At 41.1% G+C, this 27068-nt stretch overlaps 1 protein-coding gene across 3 annotated transcripts; it reads left to right on the forward strand.

Moving 5' to 3' along the window:
• Positions 1 to 1992: 1992 nt before the first annotated feature.
• On the forward strand, positions 1993 to 25946 carry mmaa (metabolism of cobalamin associated A). Of its 3 annotated transcripts, none has more exons than XM_033017996.1 (6): positions 1993 to 2594; positions 4419 to 4541; positions 7997 to 8167; positions 18321 to 18406; positions 21642 to 21805; positions 25329 to 25446. In XM_033017996.1, exons 1-6 carry the CDS (start codon positions 2111 to 2113, stop codon positions 25330 to 25332), a joined length of 1032 nt encoding a protein of 343 aa, XP_032873887.1. In that variant the 5' UTR covers positions 1993 to 2110; the 3' UTR covers positions 25333 to 25446. The 3 variants fall into 3 exon arrangements, with proteins under 3 accessions (XP_032873887.1, XP_032873876.1, XP_032873865.1); XM_033017974.1 differs by having other exon boundaries at positions 1996 to 2594; positions 21642 to 21791; positions 25329 to 25946; XM_033017985.1 differs by lacking the exon at positions 21642 to 21805 and having other exon boundaries at positions 25329 to 25946.
• Positions 25947 to 27068: the final 1122 nt, after the last annotated feature.

Here is a 27068-nt window from a genome sequence, read left to right on the forward strand (position 1 = left end):
GACCCTTCGCTCTCTCTGTCTGAAACTGGGCCTGGAATCAAGGTGAGTCAACGGTTCCAGCTTGCTGGCGGGTGGGGAAGAGATGAGACTGGGCAGAGTCATCGGCCGTGGCCTGCAGGCTGATTGAGGGTTGGTGGCAGGCACGGCCTGGGAGAGGCCAGGCTGGCGGTGTGGACCAGGGGTTTCATGGCAGCCCGACCTGGCAGTGAAAGTCAACCCACCATAACAGAAGGTAGACAAACCTGGAGAAACTTAGCATGTGGGGCAACATTATGGAGCGAAGGAATAGGTGACCTTTCGGGTCGAGACCCTTCTTCAGACTGATGGGGGGCACGGTGGGAAGAAGAAAGGAAGAGGCGGAGACAGGAGGCTGTGGGAGAGCTGGGGCGGGGAAGGAGGGAGAAAGCAAGGACCACCTGAATTGGAGAAGTCAATGTTCATACTGCTGGAGTGTAAACTACCCAAGGGAAATATGAGGTGCTGCTCCAATTTGCGGTGGGACTGACTGGCCATGGAGGAGGCCAAGGACAGAAAGGTTGGATTTGGAAATGGGAGGGGAAGTTGCTGAGCCACAGGAGATCAGGTTGGTTAATGCGAACTAAGCGGAGGTGTTGGGCGAAGCGATCGCCAAGCCTACTCTTGGTCTCACCGATGTAGAGCAGTTGACACCTAGAACAGCGGCTGCAATAGATGAGGTTGGAGGAGGTGCAGGTGCCCCTCTGCCCCACCTGGAAAGACTGGATGGAAGTCGAGGGGGAAGGTAAAGTGACAAGTGTAGCATTTCCTGCGGTTGCAAGGGAAAGTACCGGGGAGGGGTGGTTTTGGTGGGAAGGGACGAATTGACTAAGGAGTTATAGAGGGGAAAACAAGGGGAGGATGTGGCCAGTGGTGGGATCCCGCTGTGTGTGGCAAAAATGTTGGAGGATTATCTGTTATACGTGACGGCTGGTAGGGTGGAAGTTGAGGACAAGGGGGACTCCGTCCTTGTTAAGAGTGGGGGAATGGGGAGTGAGAGCAGAGCTACGGGATGTAGAAGAGACCCTGGTGAGAGCCTTATCTATAGTCGAAGAGGTGAATCCCCGTTCCCTAAAGACTGAGGACATCTCCGATGCCCTGGTGTGGAACACTTCATCCTGGCTGCAGATGCGGCGAAGACAGGAATTGGGAGTAGGGGATAGAGTCCTTACAGGAAGCAGGGTGGGAAGAAGTGTAGTCCAGATAGCCTTGGGAATCAGTGGGTTTGTAGTAACCACCATAACAGGTCCGCAAAAACGAGCGTTTACTGTAACCGGAGCAAAACACAGGTGGAGGAACTTCGTGGCTGAAACTAGGGTCTGTGGTGGGAACCACAATACTATACGTAGAAGGGTCACAACCCGAAACGTCAACTGTCTATTTCCTTTCTAAATGCTGGCTGACCCACTGAGTTTCTCCAGTAATTTGCTTTTCGTTGGGTTTTTTTCTTTAATTTCTGAGAGCATTTCTGGAGAGAAGGAATGGATGGCAATTCGAGTCCTCAGACAGAGTCCGGAGAGAAACTAGAGATATGGAAGGGTGAGGTGTGAAAACACCAACTGGGTACACAAAAAAGCTGGAGAAACTCAGCGGGTGCAGCAGCATCTGTGGAGCGAAGGAAAAAGGCAACGTTTCGGCCCGAAACGTTGCCTTTTTCCTTCGCTCCATAGATGCTGCTGCACCCGCTGAGTTTCTCCAGCTTTTTTGTGTGCCTACGATGTTCCAGCATCTGCAGTTCCTTCTTAAAAACTGAGTGTGAAGTCGGGTCTTGACCCGAAACGTCACACCATCTCTCCAGAGATGTTGCCTTCAGCACTTTGTGTCTGTCTTCGGTTTAAAGCAGCATCTGCAGTTTTTTCCCCCCCACACACACAGCTGAGAGTCAGGTGGTTCCAGCCACAGGGTGGAAGCGTCAGGTCAAGCAAACGTGTGCGTGCAAAGTAAGTAACAATGCGTCGGAAGTATACGCGTGGAGGGCAGTGTATGCTGGGTACCACCGACCTGTAAACACAAGTCTCTAGTTGCTGGCAAATATCCTATAGCAGCTGTAGGATCTTTGGTTGCTGGCGTGAGCTGTGGCTGGGTGGGGAGTGGGATGATGTTGCAGGCGCTGCTGTTGCCGGGTGTGTGGTGCAGGTGGGGGGGCCGGGCTCGCGCGCCCGCGCTCCAGGGATCCCCGGGCCTCGCTCAGCGCCGCGCGCCCGGGCGGCAGTTGCACTCGCTGGTGCGGGGGCCGCGGGGCCTCCGCCCGGTACAGGCTGCGGCTGCGGCTGCGGCAGCGGCTGGTCTTCGGGGCCTTCGTCCTGCTCCTGCTCCTGCCCCGCTTGGCCTACGCGGCTTTCGGACCGAGCAGCAGCAGATGGCGCTGACGCTGTCCGACTGGGAGAAGCGGCTGCTTGAGCGTTTGTGCAGCGGGCTGCTGGGCGGAGACAGGTCGTGTCTGGCTGAAGGCATCACCCTGGCGGAGTCGACGAACGGCCAGAAGAAGCGCCTGGCTCGGCTACTGCTGCAGAAAGTGCTGGACTGCCAGAGGGAGCGGGAGCGTCTGAATGACCAAAGACCTCTGGCCTTCAGAATGGGTCAGTACAGCAGGACCTCTTAAAACACCACCGTGCTGAGCAGCAATGTCAACATAATCTAATGAGGTTGTGGTTACTGTTGTAGAAGACGTTGGTGAGGCCGCATTTAGAGTTTTGTATTCACCATTTCATAGGAAAGATGTCAAACTGAAAAGGGTACTGAGAAAATTTATAAGGATGCTGCCAGGATTAGTCGAGGGTGGGAGCTAATAGGTTGAGTAGGCTGGGTCTCTATTCCTTGGAGCACAGGAGGATGAGGGGTGACCTTGTAGAGGTGTATAAGATCACAAGAGGAATAGATCGGGTAGATGCACAGAGTCGTTTGCCCAGTGCAGGTGAATCGAGGACCAGAGGAGATAGTTTTAACGTGAAGGAGAAAAGATTGAATAGGAACAAAGGTTGGTGGGTGTATGGAACATGATGCCAGAGGACGTAGTTGAGGCTGTGACTATCCCAACGTTTAAGAAACAGTTGGAGAAGTACATGGATCCGACGGGTTTGGAGGGATATGAACCAAACGCGGGCAGGTTGGACTCGTATAGCTGGGACATTGTTGGCTGGTGTGAGCAAGTTGGGCCGAACAGTCCATTTCCATGCTGTATCACTCTATGACTCGACGATTAAGCTAAACTTTTATAGGCAAATGCTTATGCAGGAAATGAAGGGATACAGATCCAATGCAGGCAGAGGTGATTAACTTGACATCTTGACTATTGCTGGCGGTGGGCCCTCCGCATCGGGGTGATCAGCTCCTGCATCGGGGGATGTCAACTCCCCCGCACCGGTCAATCGAACCCCCCGTCAGGGCTGGTCGAGCCTCTTCGTCGTTGGAGCTTCCCGACTAGCCTCTCCCGAGGCTGCGAGCTCGATGGTAAAGTCCGCAGGCCGCGGTTGGAGCGATCCCAGACAAGGGATCGACTCCGACATTAAAGTTCACGCTCCACAGGGGCGCTCAAGGTCAGTCCAAGGAGGCTTCCAGCTCCATCGATAAAAGCATCTTGCTATACCCGCATGATTTAAATTTTTTGGGACATGTTGCTTTTTCTACAATGATTAGTTTTGCAGGCTAAGTAAATGAAAGGATGAGTTCTGTATTGGGCGCAGAAAGAACTGCAATAATATTCTCTTAAATATCTACAAACATGAGTTGGTGATTATAATCCTTGTGCTATCAATCCAAGGATGCCGTAGCAGTTTCAAATTCAATATGTGTACTTTGTATTTTTTACAATGAAATTGAAGGATTATGCAAGGCATAATTGAAATGGGCAGCACAATAATGTAGCTGATAGTGCCACAGTGGCACAGCTAGTGGAACTACTGCCTTACCTTGCCAACAACCGGAGTTTAATCCTCACCACCAATGTTATATGGAATTTGCCGGTTCTCCTTGTGACTGCATGGGTTTCATTGGATCCTCCGGGGTTCTCTTGCAATCCAAAAACATACAGGTTGGTAGGTTAATTGGTCATATCAATTGATGCTAATGTGCAGGTAAGTGGTAGAATCTGGGGAGGTATGATGAGAATGTGATTGGAGTAAATATTGGGATTCATGCAAGATTAATGCAAAAAGGGTTATCGATTGCCTAGGTTAGAACCATTGTACCATGCTATATCTATGACCTTTGCACACCTTGGATATTATAAAACCGATTCAAACTTATGCCAGCCTGTATCAAAACAATAACTTGACTTATTTCATACCTTTTCCAATTCCATATTTATTCAATATCACTGAATTAAATGGAAGAGTTCATAGATTTGGAGCTGGTTAGAAACAAGTTTAGCCTATGGTGTCTTAATTTACTGATTTGCTCTTTAGGACTGTCTGGCCCACCTGGTGCTGGGAAATCTACATTTATTGAAAAATTTGGGAAAATGTTGACAGGAAAAGGACATAAAGTTGCTGTTCTAGCTGTTGATCCATCTTCAAAAACCACTGGAGGTATGTAAAGTTGCATATAAAATGAGATACCTTCAAAGCAATGGAAGATCATACATTTTTTTTTCCTCATGTTCTAAAATATGTTTTTTGGTTTAACTGCAAGCTGGAAATTCTGTACTGAATATCAGAAAATACATATTAGAAAGGCGATGTTACAATGGTCGTGGGAGATTTCAATATGCAGATTGACCGGGAAAATCAGGATGGTACTGGATCACGAGAAAATAAATTTGTAGAATGCATGTGAGATGGCTTTTTAGAGCAGCTCGCAGTGGAGCCCACTAGAAAAAAGCAATTCTGGAGTTGGTGGTGTGTAGATTTGATTAGATAACTTAATGTGAAGGAACCCCAAGGAGGCGGTGATCATAACATGATAGAATTCAACCTGTGAGTTCTCTAAGAGGGAGAAGGCAAAATCCGATGTATCGGTATTACTGTTGAGTAAAAGTAACCACAAAGGCATGCGGAAGGAGCTGGCTAAAGTGGATTGGAAGTGGAATCCTACCAGGAATGATGGTGGAACTGCAATAGCAGGTGTTTCTGGGAGTAATTTGGGACATGCAGAATCTTTTCATCCCAAAGGGAAGGAAATATACAAAGGGGAAAGTGAAACAATTGTGGCTGACAAAGCAAGTGAAAGACAGTGTAAAAGCAAAAGAGAAGGCATACAATATGTCAAAGATTATTGGGAAGCTTCTAAAAACCAACAGAAGGCAACTCAAAAAAAACAATAAGGAGAGAAAAGATGAAATATGAAGGCAAGCTGGCCAATAAAATAAAATAAGGTTCCAAAACCATTTTTTCAAAATTTATAAAGAATAAAAGAGAGACAAGAGTGGACATTGGACCATGGGAAAATGACGCTGGAGATGTAGTAGTGGGGAACAAAGAGATGGCGGATGAGCTGAATAAGTGTTTTGTGTCGGTCATCACAGCGGAAGACACCAGCAACCTGCCAGAAATTCAAGAGAGTTGGGGGCAGAAGCGAGTGCAGTCGCTATATTCTGAGGAGGAGTTGCTTGGGAAGCTGAAAGGTCTGAAGATGAATAAGTAATCTGGACCAGAAGGACAACATTCCAGGGTTCTGAAAGAGGTAGCTTTGGAGGCATTAGTAGTGACCTTTCAAAAATAACTAGTCAGGAATGGTTCCAGAGGACTGGAAAATCACAAATGTAACTCCACTGTTAAAGAAGGGAGTGAGGCAAAAGAAGGGAAATTTTAAACCGGTTAGTCTGACTTCAATAGTTGGTAAGATTTTAGTCCATTATCAAGATGAAATTTTGGGGTAGACAATAGGTGCAGGAGTAGGCCATTTGGCCCTTCGAGCCAGCACCACCATTCAATGTGATCATGGCTGATCATCCCCAATCAATACCCCGTTCCTGCCTTCTCCCCATATCCCCTGACTCCGCTATTTTTAAGAGCCCTCTCTTGAAAGCATCCAGAGGACCTGCCTCCACTGCCCTCTGAGACAGAGAATTCCACAGACTCACTACTCTCTGTGAGAAAAAGTGTTTCCTCGTCTCCGTTCTAAATGGCTTACTCCTTATTCTTAAACTGTGCCCCTGGTTCTGGACTTCCCCAACATCGGGAACATGTTTCCTGCCTCTAGTGTGTCCAAGCCCTTAACAATCTTATATGTTTCAATGAGATATCCTCTCATCCTTCTAAACTCCAGAGTGTGCAAGCCCAGCTGCTCCATTCTCTCAGCATATGACAGTCCCGCCATCCCGGGAATTAACCTTGTAAACCTACGCTGCACTCCCTCAATAGCAAGATTGTCCTTCCTCAAATTAGGGGACCAAAACTGCACACAATACTCCAGGTATGGTCTCACTTGGAAACATATGATAAAATAGGTCAAAGTTTGCTTGGTTTTGTTAAGGGGAGATACTGTCTGACAAATCTGTTGGAATTCTTTGTGGAAGTACCAAACAGGATAGACAAAAGAGAGATGATTAATGTTATTTACTTGGATTCTCAGAAGGTCTTTGATAATGTTCGGCATGTGAGGCAACTAAGCAAGATAGGAACCCGTGGTATTAGAGGCAAGGTACGGACATAGATAGAAGATTGGCTAACTGGCAAAAGGCAAAGAGTGGGAATAAAGGGGGCTTTTTTGGGTTGGCTGTCAGTGACCAGTAGTGTTCCGCAGAGACTGATGTAGGGTACTGTTTCGCTATTTTTCATGTTATATGTTAATGATCTGGATAATAGAATTGAAGGAATAAAGACATAGATTATTTTCTAAATGGGGAAGACGATTCAGAAATCAGAGGTGCAAAGGGACTTGGGAGTGCTGGTGCAGGATTCCCAAAAGGTTAATATAAGCATGTTGAGTTGGTAGTAAGGAACGCAAATGCTATGTTCGCATTCATTTTGAGAGAACTAGAATATAAAAGCAAGGATGTAATGTTGAAACTTTATAACACACTGGTCAGGCCACATTTGGAATATTGTGAGCAGTTTTGGGCCCAATATCTGAAGAAAAATGTGCTGTCCAGAGGAGATTTAGGAGAATGATTTCAGGGATGATTAGGTTGACCTATGAAGAGTGTTTGGTGGCTTTGGACATGTACTCACTGGAGTTTAGATGGATGAGGGGGGGGGGGGGGAGGGGATCTCATTGAAACCTACAGATGAATGAAAGGCCTAGATGGACAGGATGTGGTGATGTTTCCAATATTGGGAGAGTCCAGGACCAGAGGGCACAGTCTCAGAACAAAAGGAGAAAACTTTCGAATGGAGATAAGGATGAATGTCTTTAGTTAGAGGGTAGTGGATCTGTGGATTTTTTTGCGACAGTTATAAGAGATGTTGGATTTTGGAATCACTTCGTAAAAACGTAGGAGCAGAGGTTGGGCACCCAGTCTGTCAAGTACGTCCTGCTGTTCAATATAATCATAATGATCTGCCCCAGGCTTTGCCTCCTTGTCTGGGTGATCTTCCATAGCCCTCAATTCCATGATCTTTCAAAAATATTTCTACTTCCTTTTTTTAAATACTCTCCATTTTAGTCTCTGTCACACTCTACACACCCGTTTTAAATGCTGTCATTTCAAATTCCCGCGTAAATTAAAACTATCCGTTGAACTCCCTTGGGATCTTGCATGTTCTTCTAAACTCCAAAGAACATAGATCTAATTTATTTTGCTGTTCATGATAGGACATAGTATTATCCTAGGAATGAGCCTTGTGAATTTCTTTTAGACTTCATGTTACGAATAAAACCCTGTCGTAAATTGGGGAAGATTGTACATCTTATATAAATACGTGAAATCTGGCTTTAACAAAGTTACACAGCATTTTTTCCCCCTGTTGGAATAAACAGAAATTGGCCATATTAGAACATATCATGTTTCAATGTTGCAAGTTTACAAAAGGGTGTCAAATATATTACTGTATTCTGTGAAATAAATTGATTTTAATAAAAGTTTTACAATTCCAAATTTTAGGTTCACTATTGGGTGACAAAACCCGTATGATTGAACTTTCAAGGGATATGAATGCATATATTCGTCCATCACCCACTTTGGGTACTTTGGGAGGAGTTACCAGAACTACAAATGAAGCAATTATTTTATGCGAAGGGGCAGGGTATGATATAATCCTTGTAGAAACTGTAGGTAAGTTTTCCGCATTTTAATTTTACATAATATAAATTATTTTTTGGATTACAATTTGCGTTTGCATCTTCATTTAAGCAGCCATGATGAATGTACTGTTTCTGCCAGTGATTTCCATCAGCATTCACATTTAAGTAACGAGGATGATTGATGAGGATAGGGAAATGAATGTTTACATAAACTTTAGTAAGGCATTTGACAAGGTCCATCGTGGTAGGCTGATCCAGAAGATGAAGATGCATGTGATTAATGAGATCACTACTGGGACCTCTGTTGTTTAAGATATATATTAAAATGTAATTTGGTTGGTTAGTAAGTTTGCAGATGAAACAAAAAATGGTGGAGTTGCGGACAGTGAAGAAGGCTGTCAAAGGATGGAGCAGGATATATTAGTTACAGACATTGACAGAGAAATGGTAGATGGAGTTGAATCCAGTCAAATGTGAGGTGTTGCTCTTTGGAAGGTGAAATGTAAGGGGAAATTATGCAGTTGATGGCAGGACGCTTCACAGCTTTGATGTATAGAGGGATCTTGGGATAGTAGTCCATTGCTCCCTGAAATATACACTTGTAGATAGAATGACAAAGCATGTGTGTGGTATGCTTGCCTTCATTGGTCAGGCATCGAAAATAAGTCGGGAAGTCGTTGCAGCACTGTGGCACTTCACTTAGACTACATTTGAAACACTGAGGGGAGACCTGATAGATGTTTATCAAATTATGAGAGACAGGGTAGATGGTTGGTACTTTTTTCCCAGGGTAGAAATGCCAAATACTGGAAGGAATAGGTTTAAGGTGAGAGTGGGGGGGGGGAACTTGTGGAGATATGGAGTTTTGCGGGGCAAGATTTTTTACCTAGAGAGTAGTAATTGCCTGAAACATGCTGCCAGGGTGGTGCTGGAAGCAGGTACGATAATGGCATTCAAGAGGCTTTTAGATGGGCACATGAATATGCAGGGAATTGCAAGATATAAATCATGAAGGGATTAGTTTATCTTGGCATTATGTTCAGCACAGACCTAGTGGGCTGATTCCTCTGCTGCAATGTTCTATGTTCCACATTTATTAGATGCAACTTGCTTTTAAAATGTATGTGAAGGCTATTAATTAGTAAGGCTATTAATTATTGATGCATGTTTAACAAATTGCCAATTTTGTCTGAGACTTGTCACTAAACGCTTCATAGCATTTGACTACCCATCAGTCACAGATATATCCAGATATACCCTCTTTTAATTGGTGAAAGATTTGCAGATCTCCATTCCTTTGGCACTATTCTTGTGTGAAAGGAGGATTGAAAGATTATGGCAGGAACTTCATGCAGGAAGTTCATTCTCTTCAGTTAAGACTTTTGCTTTGAGCATGGCAACATTTTAAATACCATTTTATTTTTTATCCTATCTGGGATTTCTATTGTAGTGTTCCAGTTTAAGTTGCCTGTTAAACTTTTCAAAGGCAACCCCTTTTCCCTTTTTATTTCCCTTGCTGATTTTTGTACTTTCTGTAGGTTGTTTGATTCTTCACCATTATGATTTTGTCACCTCAAACAGATGTTTCCAGTTTAATTTTATTATGTACATCTTCTGTCATTCAAAGAGCTCTTTCTCACTTGGGGAAGTGACGATATTCTTTAATGTTTTCAGATTGGCCATTAACTGTTTTACCTGCCAACCTTGTATCCAATCAAACCGTGCAATATCCCTTGTCAGCCTATTGAAATTGGTGCTCTTTATATTAAACATCATTGATTGTTTCTTAGAACTTTAGATTGATCTGAACCAATTACTACACTTACTATTTCGTGATACTCTCCATATGAAGCATATCATTTGCTAGAATTACTCAGCACTTGTTCCTTCTTCATTGATTTAGAAATGTTGAGTTGTAGATGATGAAAAGTACTAAAGGGCCTGTCCCACTTAGGCTATTTTTAGGCGACTACAGGTGACTAGGGTGTCACCTGTATGGTCGTGAGTAGTCTCCTCAGTTGTCCAAAGAGTTGTAGCGTCTTTCTGGTTGCCGCTGGATTTTCAACATTCAAAAATTTTCGGCGAAAGTTGGCAACAGTGGGTTGACGCCAATGAGCGTAGCTTGACTTCTCCTGACGTAGGTGCTGTCGTAGGTTGTCACCAGGTGATGTAGGTTGTTGCCAGTGCTGACCGGTGAATTCCATTGGCGATTACCTACGTCAACCGGCGACAGGTACCGGCGACTGAATTGTCTTCAGTTGTCGCCGACAGGGTCGTAGCTTGTTGCGGGTGGACGTAGATTAACTTCGGTTGTCATGGGTTGTCGCCTGCATGGTCGTTGGTGGAGGTCCTAATGGGTCGCCGGTTGTCGGTAGCTTGACGTCGACTAGATGGTAGGTTGTCGTAGACATTGTCGTGGGGGGTCCAGTCGCCGGTTTTTCGGCTACCTGCTACGACTATGACAATCGCCGGCAGTCGCCTAAAAAATCGCCTAAGTGGGATAGGCCCTTTAAAGCAAAAGTTTGTTTTGAAGAATTGTCTTGTTCTCTCGTGGGAGGGTAATAGATCTGATGTTATAGACTAATTATTTCATATTGATGACAACAATTTAACATGTCTTTAAAATATTGGTAAATGTATGAATTTGGGGTAAACTAGAGACTAGAAACTCTTCAACTATATATAATTGCTGAAAGTTAAGATAGCAGAGGCTTATCTGATTTGTTTCTGGTGAAAATCGGGTATTTTGTCTTGGCTGCATCACTTGTAACTTCTGATAAATGTGACAGGTAATCATGTGCATCCAGCTATTTGTTCGCCCTTTGACTGACATAAACCAATTTTTACACAATGAGTGATAGTATTTTCCTGTTGAGACTGTTCCAACATAGCCCATCTGTTACAGCATTGTCACAACAAGAATAATGTTGGAGTCCATCTAAAAACTCAAAGAAAACAAGGGAAAATAAACTTCTTCAGGAAAAAATATACCTTAGAATCCCAATCAGATACATTTAAAATTACAATTTTAACACTTCAATAGTTGACTTCAATGGCCAGTTTCTGAGCTGTAGTGTTAATTTATATTGCAAAATAAGATTTTTTTGTCTTCCTTATTGTGAGATTCTTTTACTCAAAGCATATAATGTGGAGGCTGAGCTAACTGAGCTACTTGACACAGCTGGAGTATTAAGTGTGACTTAATATGATTCCCAATGTGTGGCCACTGCCAACTCCACTGTTGAGTGGTTGCATACATCAACAGTGAGTATGCCACTCATTTTTGATGTATGCAACCATTCAACCGTGTGGTAGGACCAATTCTTAGAAAGTGTATTGAGAAAGCAGGTAGAATACTAACATAAATTGGAAGATGTTGAGCTTCAAAGTTTTCCAACACTTAAGGCATTACTGGAGGAAGTAGATTGAGATACTTATTCCATGGAGGACAAGAAGGAGGCGGTCTGGATAAACTCACAATGGGTAGGGTACTAAATGCTATAACGGTCAATTCAATGAGCCTGGATTTGGTACAGAAAAAATAATAATAATGTTACATGTGGTCAAAATTTGAATGCATCTTCATATAAACTATCCTCCTAGTTTCCACATAACACTTGGGAACTGTTCAGTACACCACCATTATTAACAATTTCCATCAATTAGAATAGCGATGTCCAACCTGCAGTTTGTCATCTTCCTACCAGAGAGTAGTGACTTTAATGCATGCTGCTCAGAGAACTCTCAGTAATTTTAGCATTGATTTTCCGCTGCAAATCCAGTGCCATGTGATCTCAGTGCACACGAGGTCACAAGACTCACATGTGTTGATAGTGCCAGCAATGAAGATAAACCAAAAAAAAACCTCTTCCAAGTTCATAGGGAACAACCTACACCTGATTTCCTTTTGGTATTAAGAATTCTGGAAGGAAAATGCACCAGACCAAAAGAGTTTATTTTTGTTGATTGTGGTCCAGGAGGCTGAAAGTGAATTATCTTGTAAAATAGATTCAAAAACTCAAATATTTTCCAATTATCAAAATTGGCATACCTGTTAAACTGATAAACACATGCCATTGCTGGGCATGCAATGACATCATTCATTGAAAATTCCTACATAGCATTATAGTACTATTAGTCCGACAAAGTCATTTCACTGGTGACACAAGGCAGAGAGCAAATTTGTACTTTTAACCTGTAATACCACATTTGATATTTTCAGCATTGGTGAAGTAAACGTGTTCAAGTTGTCTCTATTTGTATGAGGGGTGAATATTGCTAAGAAGCCTTTGGGCATGGAGAGGCCTGATGGGAAAAGTTGGGTCCTTCCCTGCCATTACATTATTCATCATGTTATAGGAGTAAAAATACATATTTGTTGCCCCTTTTTGGTTGAATGATTAAGCAAACGTCCAGATTAAAATAAACATTTTTGCATCCATTTTTTTCATAGATAAATTACCGTATTCTTAAAATATGGCAGCTTCCTCAGTACTCCTACCAAGTGATAACAATGGTGCCCTTCAGGATTGTGTGCTTAGTCCAATTGTGCAAGTTCCTTCCAGGGATCTGACTTGGCCAGGTCCTCTTGCCTTAACCAGGTCCTCTTGCATAACACCCTTTGGTGGAGCTTGGATTGCTTGCTCTTACATTATATTCAGCCCTGTATCACCTTGACAATATGAACAGGATGCTACTCAATGATTACAACTCAGCTTTCAACGCCATAATACTGAAAGCACACACCTAAATTTCTGGACCTTGGCTTTGGGACCCCCATCTACAACTGCCTTTGGGAACACTTGACTGATAGACCTCAGTAGTTTAGAATTTCATCCAACCTGACCCTCGGTGTTGGTGCCCTTCAGGAGTGTGCGCTTAGTCCCTTGTTCTACTTTCTGTGCACCCATGACTGGCCAAATACAGCGCCACCTCGATCTTTAAGTTTGCCGATGATATCATTATTGTCAGCTGGCTATACGATGATGAGACAAAGTTTAGGAAAGAGATTGAGAACTTAGTATTGTGATATTGGGCCAGTAATCCGGTCCTTGACATCAGCAAGTTGAAAGAGTTGATTGTTGACCCAATGAAGCAAGGGGTGAGCACAAGCTTCAATGGAGCTGCTATAGAGATGCTCCAAATTCCTCAGCATCCATGTCACCAACAACCTAACCTGGTCCCTTCACACTGATGCTGGGACTAAGAAAGCGCATCAGCGTACTTACTTTCTTAGGTGTCTAAGAAGATTCGGCATGTCCATGAGGATTTTCTTGAACTTTTATAGATGACTTCTAGAAAGTATTCAGATGGGATGCGATCCAATCTATATGACTGTACAGCTGCTCTGCTATTGACTACTTGAATTTTCAGAGATTAGTGAAAGATAGCCCAGTCCATCAGTTCTTTCCATCTAATCAATCTTCATGGTGTGTTGCATCAGGCAGGCTGTAAGTATTGTCAAATATGCCTGTCACTGACTATTTCCTTTTCTCATCTATCTCCTGGAGCTTGAAAACAGAACAGGCTGTTGGGAATAAGAATTGCTTATCCTTTTAAAACACCTTCCGTATTGCTATCCGATCTCTGAACCAATCTTTTCTTACTCATTACATTCTCGGAGATGTTGCCACATACTCTTAACTTTGCGTGGCAACATCTCCGAGAACGTGTTGTGTGAGAAGAGATTGGTTACTCTTAGCTTTACATCATTGGTCATTCCGTTATTGTGTTTTAATATTATTTTGCACTACTTGGATTTTGTTCTACAATCTTGCACCATTCTGCTATTTTGCACTTTATATTTATTGTTGTATTTATCATTACAGCATGCATACTATTTATTCTGCAAAGGGTAAGAAATTCTTACTCCAAACAGCCTGTTGGGAGTTTAATTTATCAGTTGCTGAAGATTTGTAATTTGGCAGCATGGATGTACCTCCGTTAATCACCCTCCTCTTGAAACATGTTAGTAATAATAGTAATTAATGGTGGCAAATCACGTAGTCAGTTCCTAGATTTGCCTCATCCGAATACTGCAAAGTGCATACACACATCTCAGAGCTTGTTTATACTGTCAATTATTAAACTATGAGAATCACATTAAACACTTTGCACAACATTCCCACACTTAACCTTTACTTGCAGGTCACTAGAGGCAACACAGCTAATCAGGGTACCAGCATTCTATAATCTCTGAATCCCAAGGAGGAGATGGTGACACTATGATTGGAGCAGCCTTTATTGAGGTTATGATCAGGTTTTGACATATCAGCACTGAGGCTAAAATGATAGAACAATATTGCATATCTGACCCTACCCTCATCAGAAGTATTTCTCCTTTGTACCTCAAACTCCTCTGATTTAGACTCTGTAAAAATGTAGCTAGGTAGTGGTAAAGAGCAGCAGATGGAAGTGTGATAACAGTGTTAGGAAAGAATGCCACCAAATAAGTTAACATTTGTAGCCACCATCTCGGATACCGCAGTCAACATCTCAGATACTGTGTTGATTGAAGGAAGTAGTTTACACGCAGGGGCCAGCACATGGTAAGATATTAGATGTGGATCACCAACAGCAAAGACTTGAGGCAAATATAACATAGATGTTGTGTCACTGGAGGTTGCCACATGTTCTTCTACCGATGTTTCAGATTAGGTCTTTAATGGGATAAAGGATGTTGAATTTTGAGATGTTTGTTGTATTGGTAATCTTCCCAGAAAGCCTGCAAGTAATATCAAGGCATGTGGAAGTGCCAAATATGGAGCTTTCTTCAGAGATCAGAGCCCATCCTTTCCAATTTGCTAGTTGTAGGAAACTTTCTTAGCGCAAATTTAGCTCCAACTCTGACAGTAGAGATCTTAGTTCCCATTGTAAATCAAGCAAATCTCTCCAATTTCTGGATGCTGCAATTAAAGTTCCACAATAAAACGTCAACTTGCTTCTTTTCTAGAAGTCCAAAGATGATTTGCTATTTCAGAAGCTCAGACTACTGCTATTATTGACAGCAATGACCTATGTTCAACGTAGCTGTCAATGTATTGCAGCAATACTGTAGTCTGTTGTCTAACAGATTCTCTCGGTGCCACAGCCATCCTAGTAGTTGCATGGAGCAATGTGTGAGAATGCCTTCATTTTCTATCGTTTCAGCCCCATTGCTGTTCACCAACTCTCTAATGGCTTCTCCAGTCATAGCATAACCCTCCTCCTTGGAATTCAGGACATGCAGCCATGCTAGTATCCTGGTCTGCTGCTGCTGCATCCCTTGACTTGCAGATAAAAGGTAAGTTCGTAAGAGAGTGTTGTATAATGTGGTTGAGATGTGATTGCCATTGATTAATAATGCTGACGATCTCAGTGTGATTATAGCTGTCCTGTTTCATGAGGAAAGGACTTATCCTTCCATTTCTGCCTCCTTGCCAGTCCTCTTGCTATTACTCAGCTTTTCAGATCCATAATACACCACCTCAGCTGATGTGGTTATAATTCATTAGCCCGTCAAGTTACCTATGATGGACCACCGCTTACCTGCTGCCATAAAACTGTCTTGCCACCCCTTTTCCTGCTGTCACGATAACTATCATGACAGCAGGATCCCTACTCAGCTAACTATGGATTATAGGTAACTAATCATTTCGAGCAAATCGTTTGGTTCATTCATATAACTTGCACAAAGAGGGATATGTAGGGCATCTAGTTTCTAACAAGGACTGAAGATGATGCTTTGGATTTCGCAGTAAATAGTTGTTACACTAGATGTGATTGCCATGAATTAATAGGGCTGAATAAGTCTGAAGAAGGGTCTCGACCCGAAACGTCTCCTATTCCTTTTCTTCAGAGATGCTGCCTGATTGACTGAGTTACTCCAACATTTGTGTCTATCTTCATTGTTAAACTAGCTGTGTTTGTCTGATGAACAATTTGGAGACTCCGAAGAGGCTAAGCGACGTGTCATCCTCAGCAGATGATGTTGCAGAAGGGTGAAATAGGAATGAGCCAAGAATAGATGTTTGAGAGACATCAGAAAGAACCACATAGGTGCAGAATCTCTGGCTTAATTTGAAGAAATAAGAATGGCACTAAGAATTTGGGGTCCCAACCACATGGATGACGATGGAGAGACTTTGGAGGACATGTCATTTATTGAATTGCAAATAGTTTGAGAAGACAGGATGAAAATGGATTATCTTAAAAGAATAAATGATTATCACAATTCCTTGGATGGCTGTTTTGATGACACATATGAAAACATGATGGAGGGCTTCAAGCAAACCATCTGGGAAAGATCAGTATAAATTTGGGAATGTTGAAAAATAAATAGACAAGATGCAGAGGTGCCTTGAAAGAAAATCCATCAAATGATTAATTTACATTTGCAGGCAATGTGCATGCTTTGAGTTATAACTTTTATTTCAAATTTCAAATACTTGTTTTTATTGACATACTTGTCTTCTAATTTTTTTTATTATGGCGAAGTGCAATTGGCATCAGTTAGGTAGGGATTTGGTAAGACCATACCCAGAGCTGGAACCTAGAGCAACAAACAATCTGCTGGAGCATTCCTGCCCCCAACAGCATCGGATGGGGAAGAATTGTTGACATTTCGTGTTGAAATCCTGCATCAGTGTATTGCTGTTTTGCACTTTTTTCTTTGATTACTTTGGAGGAGCCTGGGGTGAAAGACCTCCATAGGGGTACAGAGTACATTTAAAAAACATTAATGTGACGATGAAGGCACATCGATGCAACAACACAACAAATAAATATACAATAAACAATTATAACATAGAGGGAGTACAGAGAAGGTTCACCAGACTGATTCCTGGGATGTCAGGACTTTCAGTTGAAGAAAGACTGGATAGACTCGGCTTGTACTCGCTAGAATTTAGAAGATTGAGGAGGGATCTTATAGAAACTTACAAAATTCTTAAGGGGTTGGACAGGTTAGATGCAGGAAGATTGTTCCCGATGTTGGGGAAGTCCAGAACAAGGGGTCACAGTTTAAGGATAAAGGGTAAATCTTTTAGGACTGAGATGAGAAAAACATTTTTTACACAGAGTGGTGAATCTCTGGAATTCTCTGCCACAGAATGTAGTTGAGGCCAGTTCATTGGCTATATTTAAGGGAGTTAGATGTGGCCCTTGTTGCTAAAGGGATCAGGGGGTATGGAGAGAAGGCAGGTACAGGATACTGAGTTGGATGATCAGCCATGATCATATTGAATGGCAGTGCAGGCTCGAAGGACCGAATGGCCTACTCCTGCACCTATTTTCTATGTTTCTATGTAACATACGTTATCAGTTTTACTACAGTAAAAAAAAAGAGGTAGCTCCTTTTTCCACAGAGATTTCTCATAGTATTCATGCAAAATAAATATGATTTCAAAGCATTACAACTTATCATTATTGATAATTTCATATTTTTGCCGGTTATTTAACTTTATTAGCAAAACAGAGTAATTTCTTGGTCAAAATTGGTACCAAATCCTGCTTTTGAATTACACGGCGAAGCAGTTTGTTGTGACTTTCTTTGTAACATATTAAAATAAATCTGATCCAGTTTCTGATGTCAGTGATCTTTCATAAGAATTTGCATTAACTCTGATCTGCTCTCTGTAATTGCTGGCTGCTAAGCTTACTGAGTATTTCCTGCATCTTGCATCTTAATTTCAGATTTCTAGCTTTTATGAGCCATATCAGATTTTACAAATCATTTGACTGAATAAGAACATAAGAAATGGGAGCAGGAATAGTCCCTTTGCTCTGCACCTCCATTCATGTGTTTATGGCTGATCTATGTTTCTGATCTTCCCAGCACTATCTCCATATTCCTTGATGCCATTAATATGCCAGAAGTGCAGTAAGCTCTTATGAATGAAGGCAATTACAGAAATTATTTAAACCATCTAAAAAAAAATTGTACATCAAAGTGGTATGAGATTTCATTTTTGCAGTCAGTAGAAATAAGGATTACCTAATTTTATTTGTTTTATTAGTTGTTTTCTAGTTTGAGAATTCTTAACTTTGATGTTCTGTCGGACACACTGAAACTATTTATTTTTGTGTTGATCATACTTTGCAACACTTTTGTTGATTCATAATCCTTCCCATTTCCAGTTGCTTGATGTAGTTTAACTAAACCACATTCAGTAAAGCAATGCCAATGAGCTTTGTGTTTTACACAGGTGTGGGCCAATCTGAGTTTGCAGTGGCAGACATGGTGGATATGTTTATCTTGTTTATTTCACCAGCAGGGGGAGATGAACTCCAGGTAAGATGGAAACTACCAAATCATTTTGTTTTAATGCATTGCTCATTGACACGTAAAATTAAGAATAAATAGAAATGATTTCATTCAACAAAATAATTCAATGCTTTTCATTTTTAGAGGAGGATAAACAAACAATTGAGCTTTAGAATAGTATTGAAAATTATGGGGAAAAAAGATAGTTAATCCGCGTGTCAGGCAGGATCTCTTGAAAACGTGGATATGTGACATTTTGGGTCCATCTAAATGATTAGATGGGGAAGGAAATTCTGAGCAAGGGTGCAGAGGAGATACAAGATGTAGGAAGGAACTGCTGATGCTCATTTAGACTAAAGATAGGCACAAAGAGCTGCAGTAACCCTGGAGAAAAGGAATAGGTGACATTTCGGGTTGAAACCCTTCTTCAGAGGAGATACATAAGATATTAACCTGGGTTTGAGCTCATGGGATCCAAAGAAAGTTGGCAACTGGATCAGAAATTAGCTTGAAATAGGAGGCAGAAATGATGATGATGATGATGATGATGAAGGTAAAGGGGTGTTCTTGTATTTGGAAAACTTTGATCAGTGTCGTTCCACAGAATTTAGTGTTGGGATCCTACTATTTGTTATATACATTAAGAATTTGGATGAGAACACGGGAGATATGATTAGAAAATTTGCAGATGACACAAAAATTGGTGATATTTGTTGAAAATATGGAAAATAGCATTAGGCTACGAGATGACTTTGCTAAGATGGGAAGTGGATGGCAGATTAAATTTAATTCTAATAAATTGACATGGACTTGTTGGGCTAAAGGACCTTTGTCATTCTGTGTAACTCAAAATGCAATATGTACTTTTAGAGTGCTAACGAACATAAGAAATACATAGAACAGTACAGTATAAGAACATGCTCTTCAGCCCAAAATGTCTGAACCAAACATAATGCAAGACGAACTCTTATCTACCTGCACTATTTGAGTTTTCCATCCTGGGAAAAAGATTCTGGCTGTCTACTCAATATATGCCTCATAATTTTATAAACTTATATCAAATCTCCCTGCAACCTGCAGCATTCTAGAGAAAACAATTCAAGTCTGTCCAACTTCTCCCTGTGGCTAATGCAGGCATCCTGGTAAACCGCCTCTGCACCCTTTTCAAATCCTCCACGTCCTTGCTGTCCAAGTCCAAAGAACCCTGAAGGTGGCACACAGTGAATAAGATTGCAACGCAGGCTTGCTTGCATTAACCCAGGCATAGTATATGAGTACAGGAGTTACAGAACAACTTTGTAGTATGGCAACTAGACTGTGCATGTAGTCCACAGCAGGAGTATTATGGACAGCATATTGTACAGGAGAGTGTGTGGAAGAGATGGTCCAGAATATACAGTGCCCTCCTTAATGTTTGGGACAAAGACCCATCATTTATTTATTTGCCTCTGTACTCCACAATTTGAGATTCGTAATAGAAAAAAATTAATGTGGTTAAAGTGCACATTGTCAGATTTTAATAAAGGCCAATTTAATACATTTTGGTTTCACCACAAATAAATTACAGCTGAGTTTATAGTCCATAGCCCCCTAAGCCCCTTATGCTTGTTTTGGGGGCGAGTCCCCTTCCGTTTTTTCGTCAACATATTTAAAGGCATGCTCAATTGGGTTCAGATCAGGTAATTGACTTGGCCACTCAAGAATTTACCATTTTTTTAGTTTTGAAAAACGACTTTGTTGATTAAGCAGTATGTTTGGGATCATTGTCTTGCCAAAGAATGAACTGCCGACCACTGAGTTTTGAGGCATTTGTTTGAACTTGAGTAGATAGGATGTGTCTATAGGCCTCCTCCAATCTTTCCATCACCTTTGGAAACTTTTATTGCTGTTAATCAATATGAGGGCCAAAGTTGTGCCAATGAAGTCAAAGAAGCCATTATGATAATGAGAAACAAGAATAAAACTGTTAGAGACATCAGCCAAACTTTAGGCTGACCAAAAATCAATTGTTTGGCTGCTGAAGGAACTGACTCACTTATCTTCATTGGTGACACGTCTGCTGATGGTGGTAGTTTAATGAATTCTGAAGAATATAGACACATCCTATCTATTCCTACATTTATTCAATTTTATTCTCCCACATTACCTCCTCCCAGATTCTACCACTCGCCCATCCACTGAGGCAATTAACCCGTTTGTGGGAGGCACTGCAAATGTTTGTTTAAACCAAAGACAGACACAAAAAACTAGAGTGTCTCAGTGGGTCGGGGAGCATCTCTGGACAAAAAGGAATAGGTGCTGTTTTGGGTCAAGTAGAAGGGTCTTGACCCGAAACGTTACCTATTCCTTTTCTCCAGAGATGCTTCCTGACCCAGTGAGTTACTTCAGCTTTTTGGGTCAGTCTTTGGGGTAATTAACCCACTGAACATGAGAGGAAACCAGAGCTACAGAGGAATCCCACATAGTCATAGGAAAAACATGCAAACTTCACCCAGTCAATGCCAAGATCTGGATCTAACAATCATTGGAGCTTTGAGGCGGCAGCTCTACCAGCTGTGCCATTGTACCACTGTCCCACCCATCGCATATAGTTATTGATGGGAACTGTAGAGCAGTCAATAACTAAGCTTTATTACCTGTTCCATAGAAATGAAATTGGGATGCAGCTGAAAATTAAGATTAATATTAAGAAAATATTGAAATTTTAATGTGCATTAAATTTAATTTCATATGTTGATCTCTGACTCTACTTGTGTTTGATTATGAATAATTTTGCCTCTGCTTGATGCCGAATTAGAAAGTGAACACTAGAATATTTACGTTTCTACAGCAAATTGCAGGATAGTTTCAGCTACTCTTAAATTACTTTCAGTTGAAATGACAAGGAACAATGCAATTTGCATTGGGTAATTATCAATATGGTGCCAACTGGAAAATCTGTATCAGAATAGAATGTTCTGCAAAGTATGAATCATGCACAACTTTTAGATCATTACTGAAATGACTCTGATCGGGTTTAGCAGCAAAATGCCTCTTCTGGATCAGCATCCTGCCAATGTTTTAATGTTCAGAGTTACAAATAAATAATAATCAAGAATGTTTGTCACACTTAAGTCATTCCCCAGCAGCATTACGAGTGCCTTCCTAAGTGAGAGAGAGAGAAATTTATTGAAGGGGCCAATGAATTTAAAAATATAGCACATTTCATTGAATTTCTTTAATCAGATTCCATTGTAGATCAATATTTTTTTCTCTTCCTTAGGGAATTAAACGTGGTATAATAGAGATGGCAGATTTGGTTGTGGTAACAAAAGCTGATGGAGAACTCCTTGGTCCTGCGCGAAAGATACAAGCTGAATATACAAGTGCTTTAAAGCTGCTTCATAAACAGTCCAAGAGTTGGAGGCCAAAGGTGGTATACATAAAGTATGAGTGTGCATAGCTTACAAATGAATCCCACATCTTGCTCTGAATCTTACAGCATTTTTACTGGCAGCAACGTAGAATTTATCCATCATCAAAGTATCATAAGTAATTTGCTTCAGTTTTTGATTCGTTACAGGACGTTTTAGCCTTTATAACACTTACGCAGAATTTCCTTCATCTCAGTCTTTGAAATACCATTTTATTTTCCTTTTTTTTCAGTTGATGAATATTATTGATGACTATTATCTGCAAGTAAAAACATTATTCCCAGGAAATTGATAGTGCCAAAACTTTGGAATATGTGCCAAATAAGTGATTCCTGCTCAGAAATAAGGTGCAGACGAACTTAGCAGGTCAGCAGAATGTGTAGTGAAAATGGACAGTCGATCAAATCCGGACCCTTCAGATGGAATCGGGGTAGAAAGCAGGAAAAGAGTTGGGTGGGTCAAAGTAGCAAGTGATAGGTGGATACAGATGAGGGGGGATAATTAGCAAATGGGTGGATTATGTGACAAAGCTAGAGGAGAAAAGAAGGCAAAAAGGTGTCAAATAAGGGGGGGAAAGTATGAAATGGAAAACTGGAAGGGTGGAATGGGATTAAGAGGAGGGGGAAAAAGCAGAAAAGGAAATATTGGATTTGGGGATGGAAGATGAGCATGCAGAGGAGTGTAAAAGAACAGTGTCACAAGGTTGGTGGGAGAAATGTGTGTGCACTGGAATGAGGGTGGGGCAGGTGAAAGAGGTGAGATGGGGGGGCTGATTAATAGCGTTTGGTTGTAGGCTACCCAAATGGAATATGAGGTGCTTTTCTTGCAGTTTGTGTGTGGCCTCACTTTGGCAATGAAGGGGACCAAGGACAGAAAGGTCAGTACAGGAATGTGAAGGGGAGTTAAAATGGTTAGCGAGCGGGTGCTCCAGCAGACAGAGGGCTAGTGTCTGGTGAAACTGTTGCCTAGTCTATGCTTTTTGTTACCGATGTAAAGGAGGCTACATTTGGAGCACCAAGCAACAAACTGCAAGAGGTGCTTGTCTCTGACCTGGACATTTTACTGGGAATGCTAGATGAACGCAATCAGATTCAATTTTTAATTGTCATTGTCAGTGTACAGTACAGAGACAACGAAATGCGATGCGAAATATAGGCGATGCAGGGACAGGTGCTGCATCTCCTGAAGCTGCCGTCCAAAGTGCCTGGTGAGGGGGTGAGTTGGGTGGGCACAAACCCAGGAATTGCACAGAGAGTGGTCCCAGAAGAAAGCGGAAAGAGGTGGTGACGGGAAGATATGACTAGATGTGGGATCATGACGAAGGTGGTGAAAAAGTCGGAGAATTATGTATTGGATGTGGAGGCTGGTGAAAGGTGAGGACCAGAGGAACTCTATCCCAGTTCTGTCTGTGGTAGGAGAGCAAGAGTTCCCTCTAATAAGCAAAACTTCCTCTAACTTGCTGAGGCCAGGTGTCAGCTCTCGGACTCCTCAACTACCTGTTGACCGTGACGATATCGATGAACACCAAACCACCATCACTCAAATTATCATCAATATTTTTTTCCTCTGGGAATATCTCCTAGATAGCATGCACCCTTATAATTCTCTAACATTCTCAAGATTGCATTTTTTTTTGGCTCCAAGTGAGTCCTGCTCTTGTGCTTGCACATTCCACACTCTGATTACAAAGGGACCCTTTTAATGATACAAACATGTCCAAACTGAAACTGCAGTGAAAACATTTGCATTTTCCAATCTGTACTCCAGGTATGCACAGCCCTCTCGAGAGCTTTTAACATATTCTTCACGCTGCTTCGCTTCCTCTTTTTTTCATTTTTTTCCCGTCTCATGTCTGACTAACACCCCAGTCATTCTATCTTCAGCCTCAGAATGATGCGATTGTGTGCCCTATAATTATGAATTTAATGGAAATTTGATTATTTTATGGGTTACATCATATAGAGTCTTGCCCAATGTTCTACAAATAAACCTTATGCAGATTTTATTTGTAGCATTTAGATGATGAAACTAGACATTATCTAAATGTGGGTTTAATTGTTGAAAGGCAAACTAGAGTTCTAAGCCAGGCATTGCCAAGTTGAAAAATATGTACGTCATGAAATGCAGGAATCCATTTAGGTTGCAATCCATATATGTTTATTCTTTTTGAATACTTATTGTACATCTATGTAAAATGATCTTGAGTTCGTTCCACTTTAATAATGGGTATTAAAAAACCCCCAATTTATTATAAATATCCCACATAAAAATGCATGTATGTCACTTTTACTTTTGATTAGTTCAAATAACTATTGTCAGTCTTTTTATTCCACATTTTACATAATGATATAGACTAATAGATTAAGGTGCTCATTTTAACTTTTTTCTTATTTTTTTTGTCATCTTATTTCCTTGGCAATTATTGTCTTCAATAATTTGTAAGAATTTCAACTTCCTTGATATGGCCCAAGTTTTGTGAACAGTCAATTTAGAAAGAATGAGGCTGCAGACCAGTGTGCCCTGGTCTGTACCTTCCTCATAGCTTACTATCCTCGGCTTCACTCCTTATTTTTCCTTCTGTAAGTATATCCAAATCACTTCATGTCCATTCATCATCCTATGCTTCAGTCAAGCCTTTCTTGCTTATCTGAACTTCCTATGAACATCTGAAACCTCTTACCTGGCTGCTCATAGGCCAAACAAATGCTTTGGAATTCTGTGGAATATGTCTTTATCTCCTGCTTTAATGGCAGGGACAACACTGAAGGGTTACATAGCACAGAATACTCCCCCTCCGCTCATGGAATTGCAGAGTTGCAAAACCAATATATTTTTTGATTCCCTATTGTGTATTCATGTAACTGAGTACATCTGTGAAATAACATATGTGTGTTCCACATTGCCAAAGGAGACACCTGCAGAGTAAGAGGAACAATGGGGATCTACTGTGGGAGAACCACTGGGGAGGGAGAATAAAAGGGGGAGCCGGTGTACTTTATAACTTTGTCAGCACCGTAGGTGGCTGCTATTTGTATGCATTGGATATGCAAGCAAAGTGCATGTGACAGTATTTCATTCCATTCCAACAATGAGAAATTAAATATGCCCAATTATAAATACCTCTGTGATAAATGCTAATCACAACGTCAGAAGACTAATGATTTGTCTAAAAATTGCAGACGTGCTTAAATAAAAACCCTAAGCAGAAGTTGCAAAATAGTTACAGAAAAGATAACTTGTTTTTGTGGTAACTGGTGCCATAGTCCAGGAGCAGACAAATAAAAAGGCTCAGGTGCTAGAAATCAGAAATAAATATAGGGATTGCTACCAACATTTTGATGCCACAGACTAGAGTTTTGTTGTGGATTTGGTATGAATGTCATTATGAAATGTTTAACTTTCAACTTGCAATGCCATGGAGCTGCTTCAGTTATATGATGGTGTGGATTTGAATTTACAGTTTGTATAGTATTAGTAATTACTGGGTTCAGAGAATTATTTATTTTGTAAACCTTACTCATTTTCCTTTTTCTTAGGTGATGCGAGTGTCTTCAAAATACGGAGAAGGGTTTACTAATCTCTGGGAGAAAATGACAGAATTCCACACTTCATTAGTTGCAACTGGTGAGTTGCAAATAAAAAGGCAAAGACAGCAAAAGGTGTGGATGTGGAATATGATCCAAGAGAATGTTACTGAGTATCTCTGTAACCACCCTGCTGTCAGAAATCAAATTCCCAACTTGGAGGAGAAGGTTGTCAGGGGTGATATAACTCCTGGTCTTGCTGCAGACATCCTTTTGAGGACATTTTCAGAAAAAAAAGAAATACTGTAAATGCTGTAAATACTGATTAATATAGATTATATATTTATGACATAAACATATTTACACTGCTAATTTCTGATCGGCCGAAATGTGTTAAGGAACATTCCTGAGGAACTGAGCAGAATTTTTATGTTACGGAATCTTTATGAAGAATTTCTTGTTTTTCAATTACGCACAAATAAAAACATCCTTTGTACTTGTACAGATTATTTCTTCGTTTTTGTGCAAAATGATCTGGTTTCCTATGCTGAGCTGAAATGATTGTATTTAATTCATGTGTTTTTCAATGTTGTTTAGTGACTATAGAAATAAAAATTGTATGAAACAGTTTCTTTGTATCCGAGTACGCCCTTTTAAAATATTCCTTTAACGTTTCCTTTGAAACTGCAAAATATAATCTCCTATCTTATCTAACTTATTTTCCACCGACCCCTTCAGGCTCTAACACTTCTACCAAATCTACATTACCTGTTTCCCATTCCTTCCTTTCACTTGCCCTAGGCCATTTAACTCTAGGTTTCAGCCCCCTGCCCTTGTCCCTGACTGGCAGAGTAACCTCATCACCACCTACATCCCCCTCGACAGCGCTTGTTCCATCCTCGTCAGTGACATCCTGCGAACTGTGGTTTTCTTTGTGTTTGGACCTGCTGTTATCCAGAATAATTCTATTGCATTCCTGACCTGTGCTCAGCAGATAGTGGAAATGTTATGAAGACTTGAATAACGAATCACTCATAGCAGAGTATTGAACCTTTTGCACCATAATGTTTTGGTCCTTTAAGTTTCTGGTTGATGGTGATCTTAATATTTCTAATTGAGTATTGAGGACAGGTGGTTAAGATTGTTTTATTGAATATACTCAAGTGGTACAAGTATTACTTGTTATCTACCCAGCCCAAGACTAAATGACCCCTGCTTCATTATGATGGATTGTGAATGGAACTCTGCACTGGGCAGTTATTCGGAAACATGTGTAGTTCAATGATTTATGACTGGGAAGGTATTTGATGAAAAGGATAGTTGGGCCTTAGACACTGTCTTAAAGAGCCTCTACAACAATGCCTGATTGAGATAACGAATGAGATATCGAATGAGGCTTTTGTCATAGAGTCACACAGCACAGAAACAAACCATGTGGCCCACTATGTCCATGCTGACCACTTACAACCATTACACTCAGCATGCATGCCTCTTCTTTGCATTAGGATTATGCTTTGTATATTTAAAAAACTGAATAATCCTTAGAAAAAAAGACTGAACATTCATTGTGGGTAAGTGAAGCTTTGATCATAGTCTAAAAATCTGCAGCATCCTTCTGTAAAATGCAATTTTGTAACATGATTTAACTGAACAAAAAGCCTGGTTGGTTTCCCAATCCAATAATTTCCCTCTGGGCCTGGGACTGTGAAGTGAGATGAGATTCATTCATAACCTCAGCACAATGGTATCACT

This window comes from Amblyraja radiata, chromosome 1 (assembly GCF_010909765.2).
Source record: "Amblyraja radiata isolate CabotCenter1 chromosome 1, sAmbRad1.1.pri, whole genome shotgun sequence".
NCBI lineage: Eukaryota > Metazoa > Chordata > Chondrichthyes > Rajiformes > Rajidae > Amblyraja > Amblyraja radiata.

What these genes read in the sequence shown, in the direction of transcription:
- mmaa (XM_033017974.1), top strand. Translation starts at nt 2,111, where the DNA reads ATGATGTTGCAGGCGCTGCTGTTGCCGGGTGTGTGGTGCAGGTGGGGG. An exon ending in ACCTCTGGCCTTCAGAATGG is followed by an intron (nt 2,595 to 4,418) that starts GTCAGTACAGCA and finishes TTTGCTCTTTAG; the next exon opens with GACTGTCTGGCCCACCTGGT. An exon ending in AATCCTTGTAGAAACTGTAG is followed by an intron (nt 8,168 to 18,320) that starts GTAAGTTTTCCG and finishes TGTTTTACACAG; the next exon opens with GTGTGGGCCAATCTGAGTTT.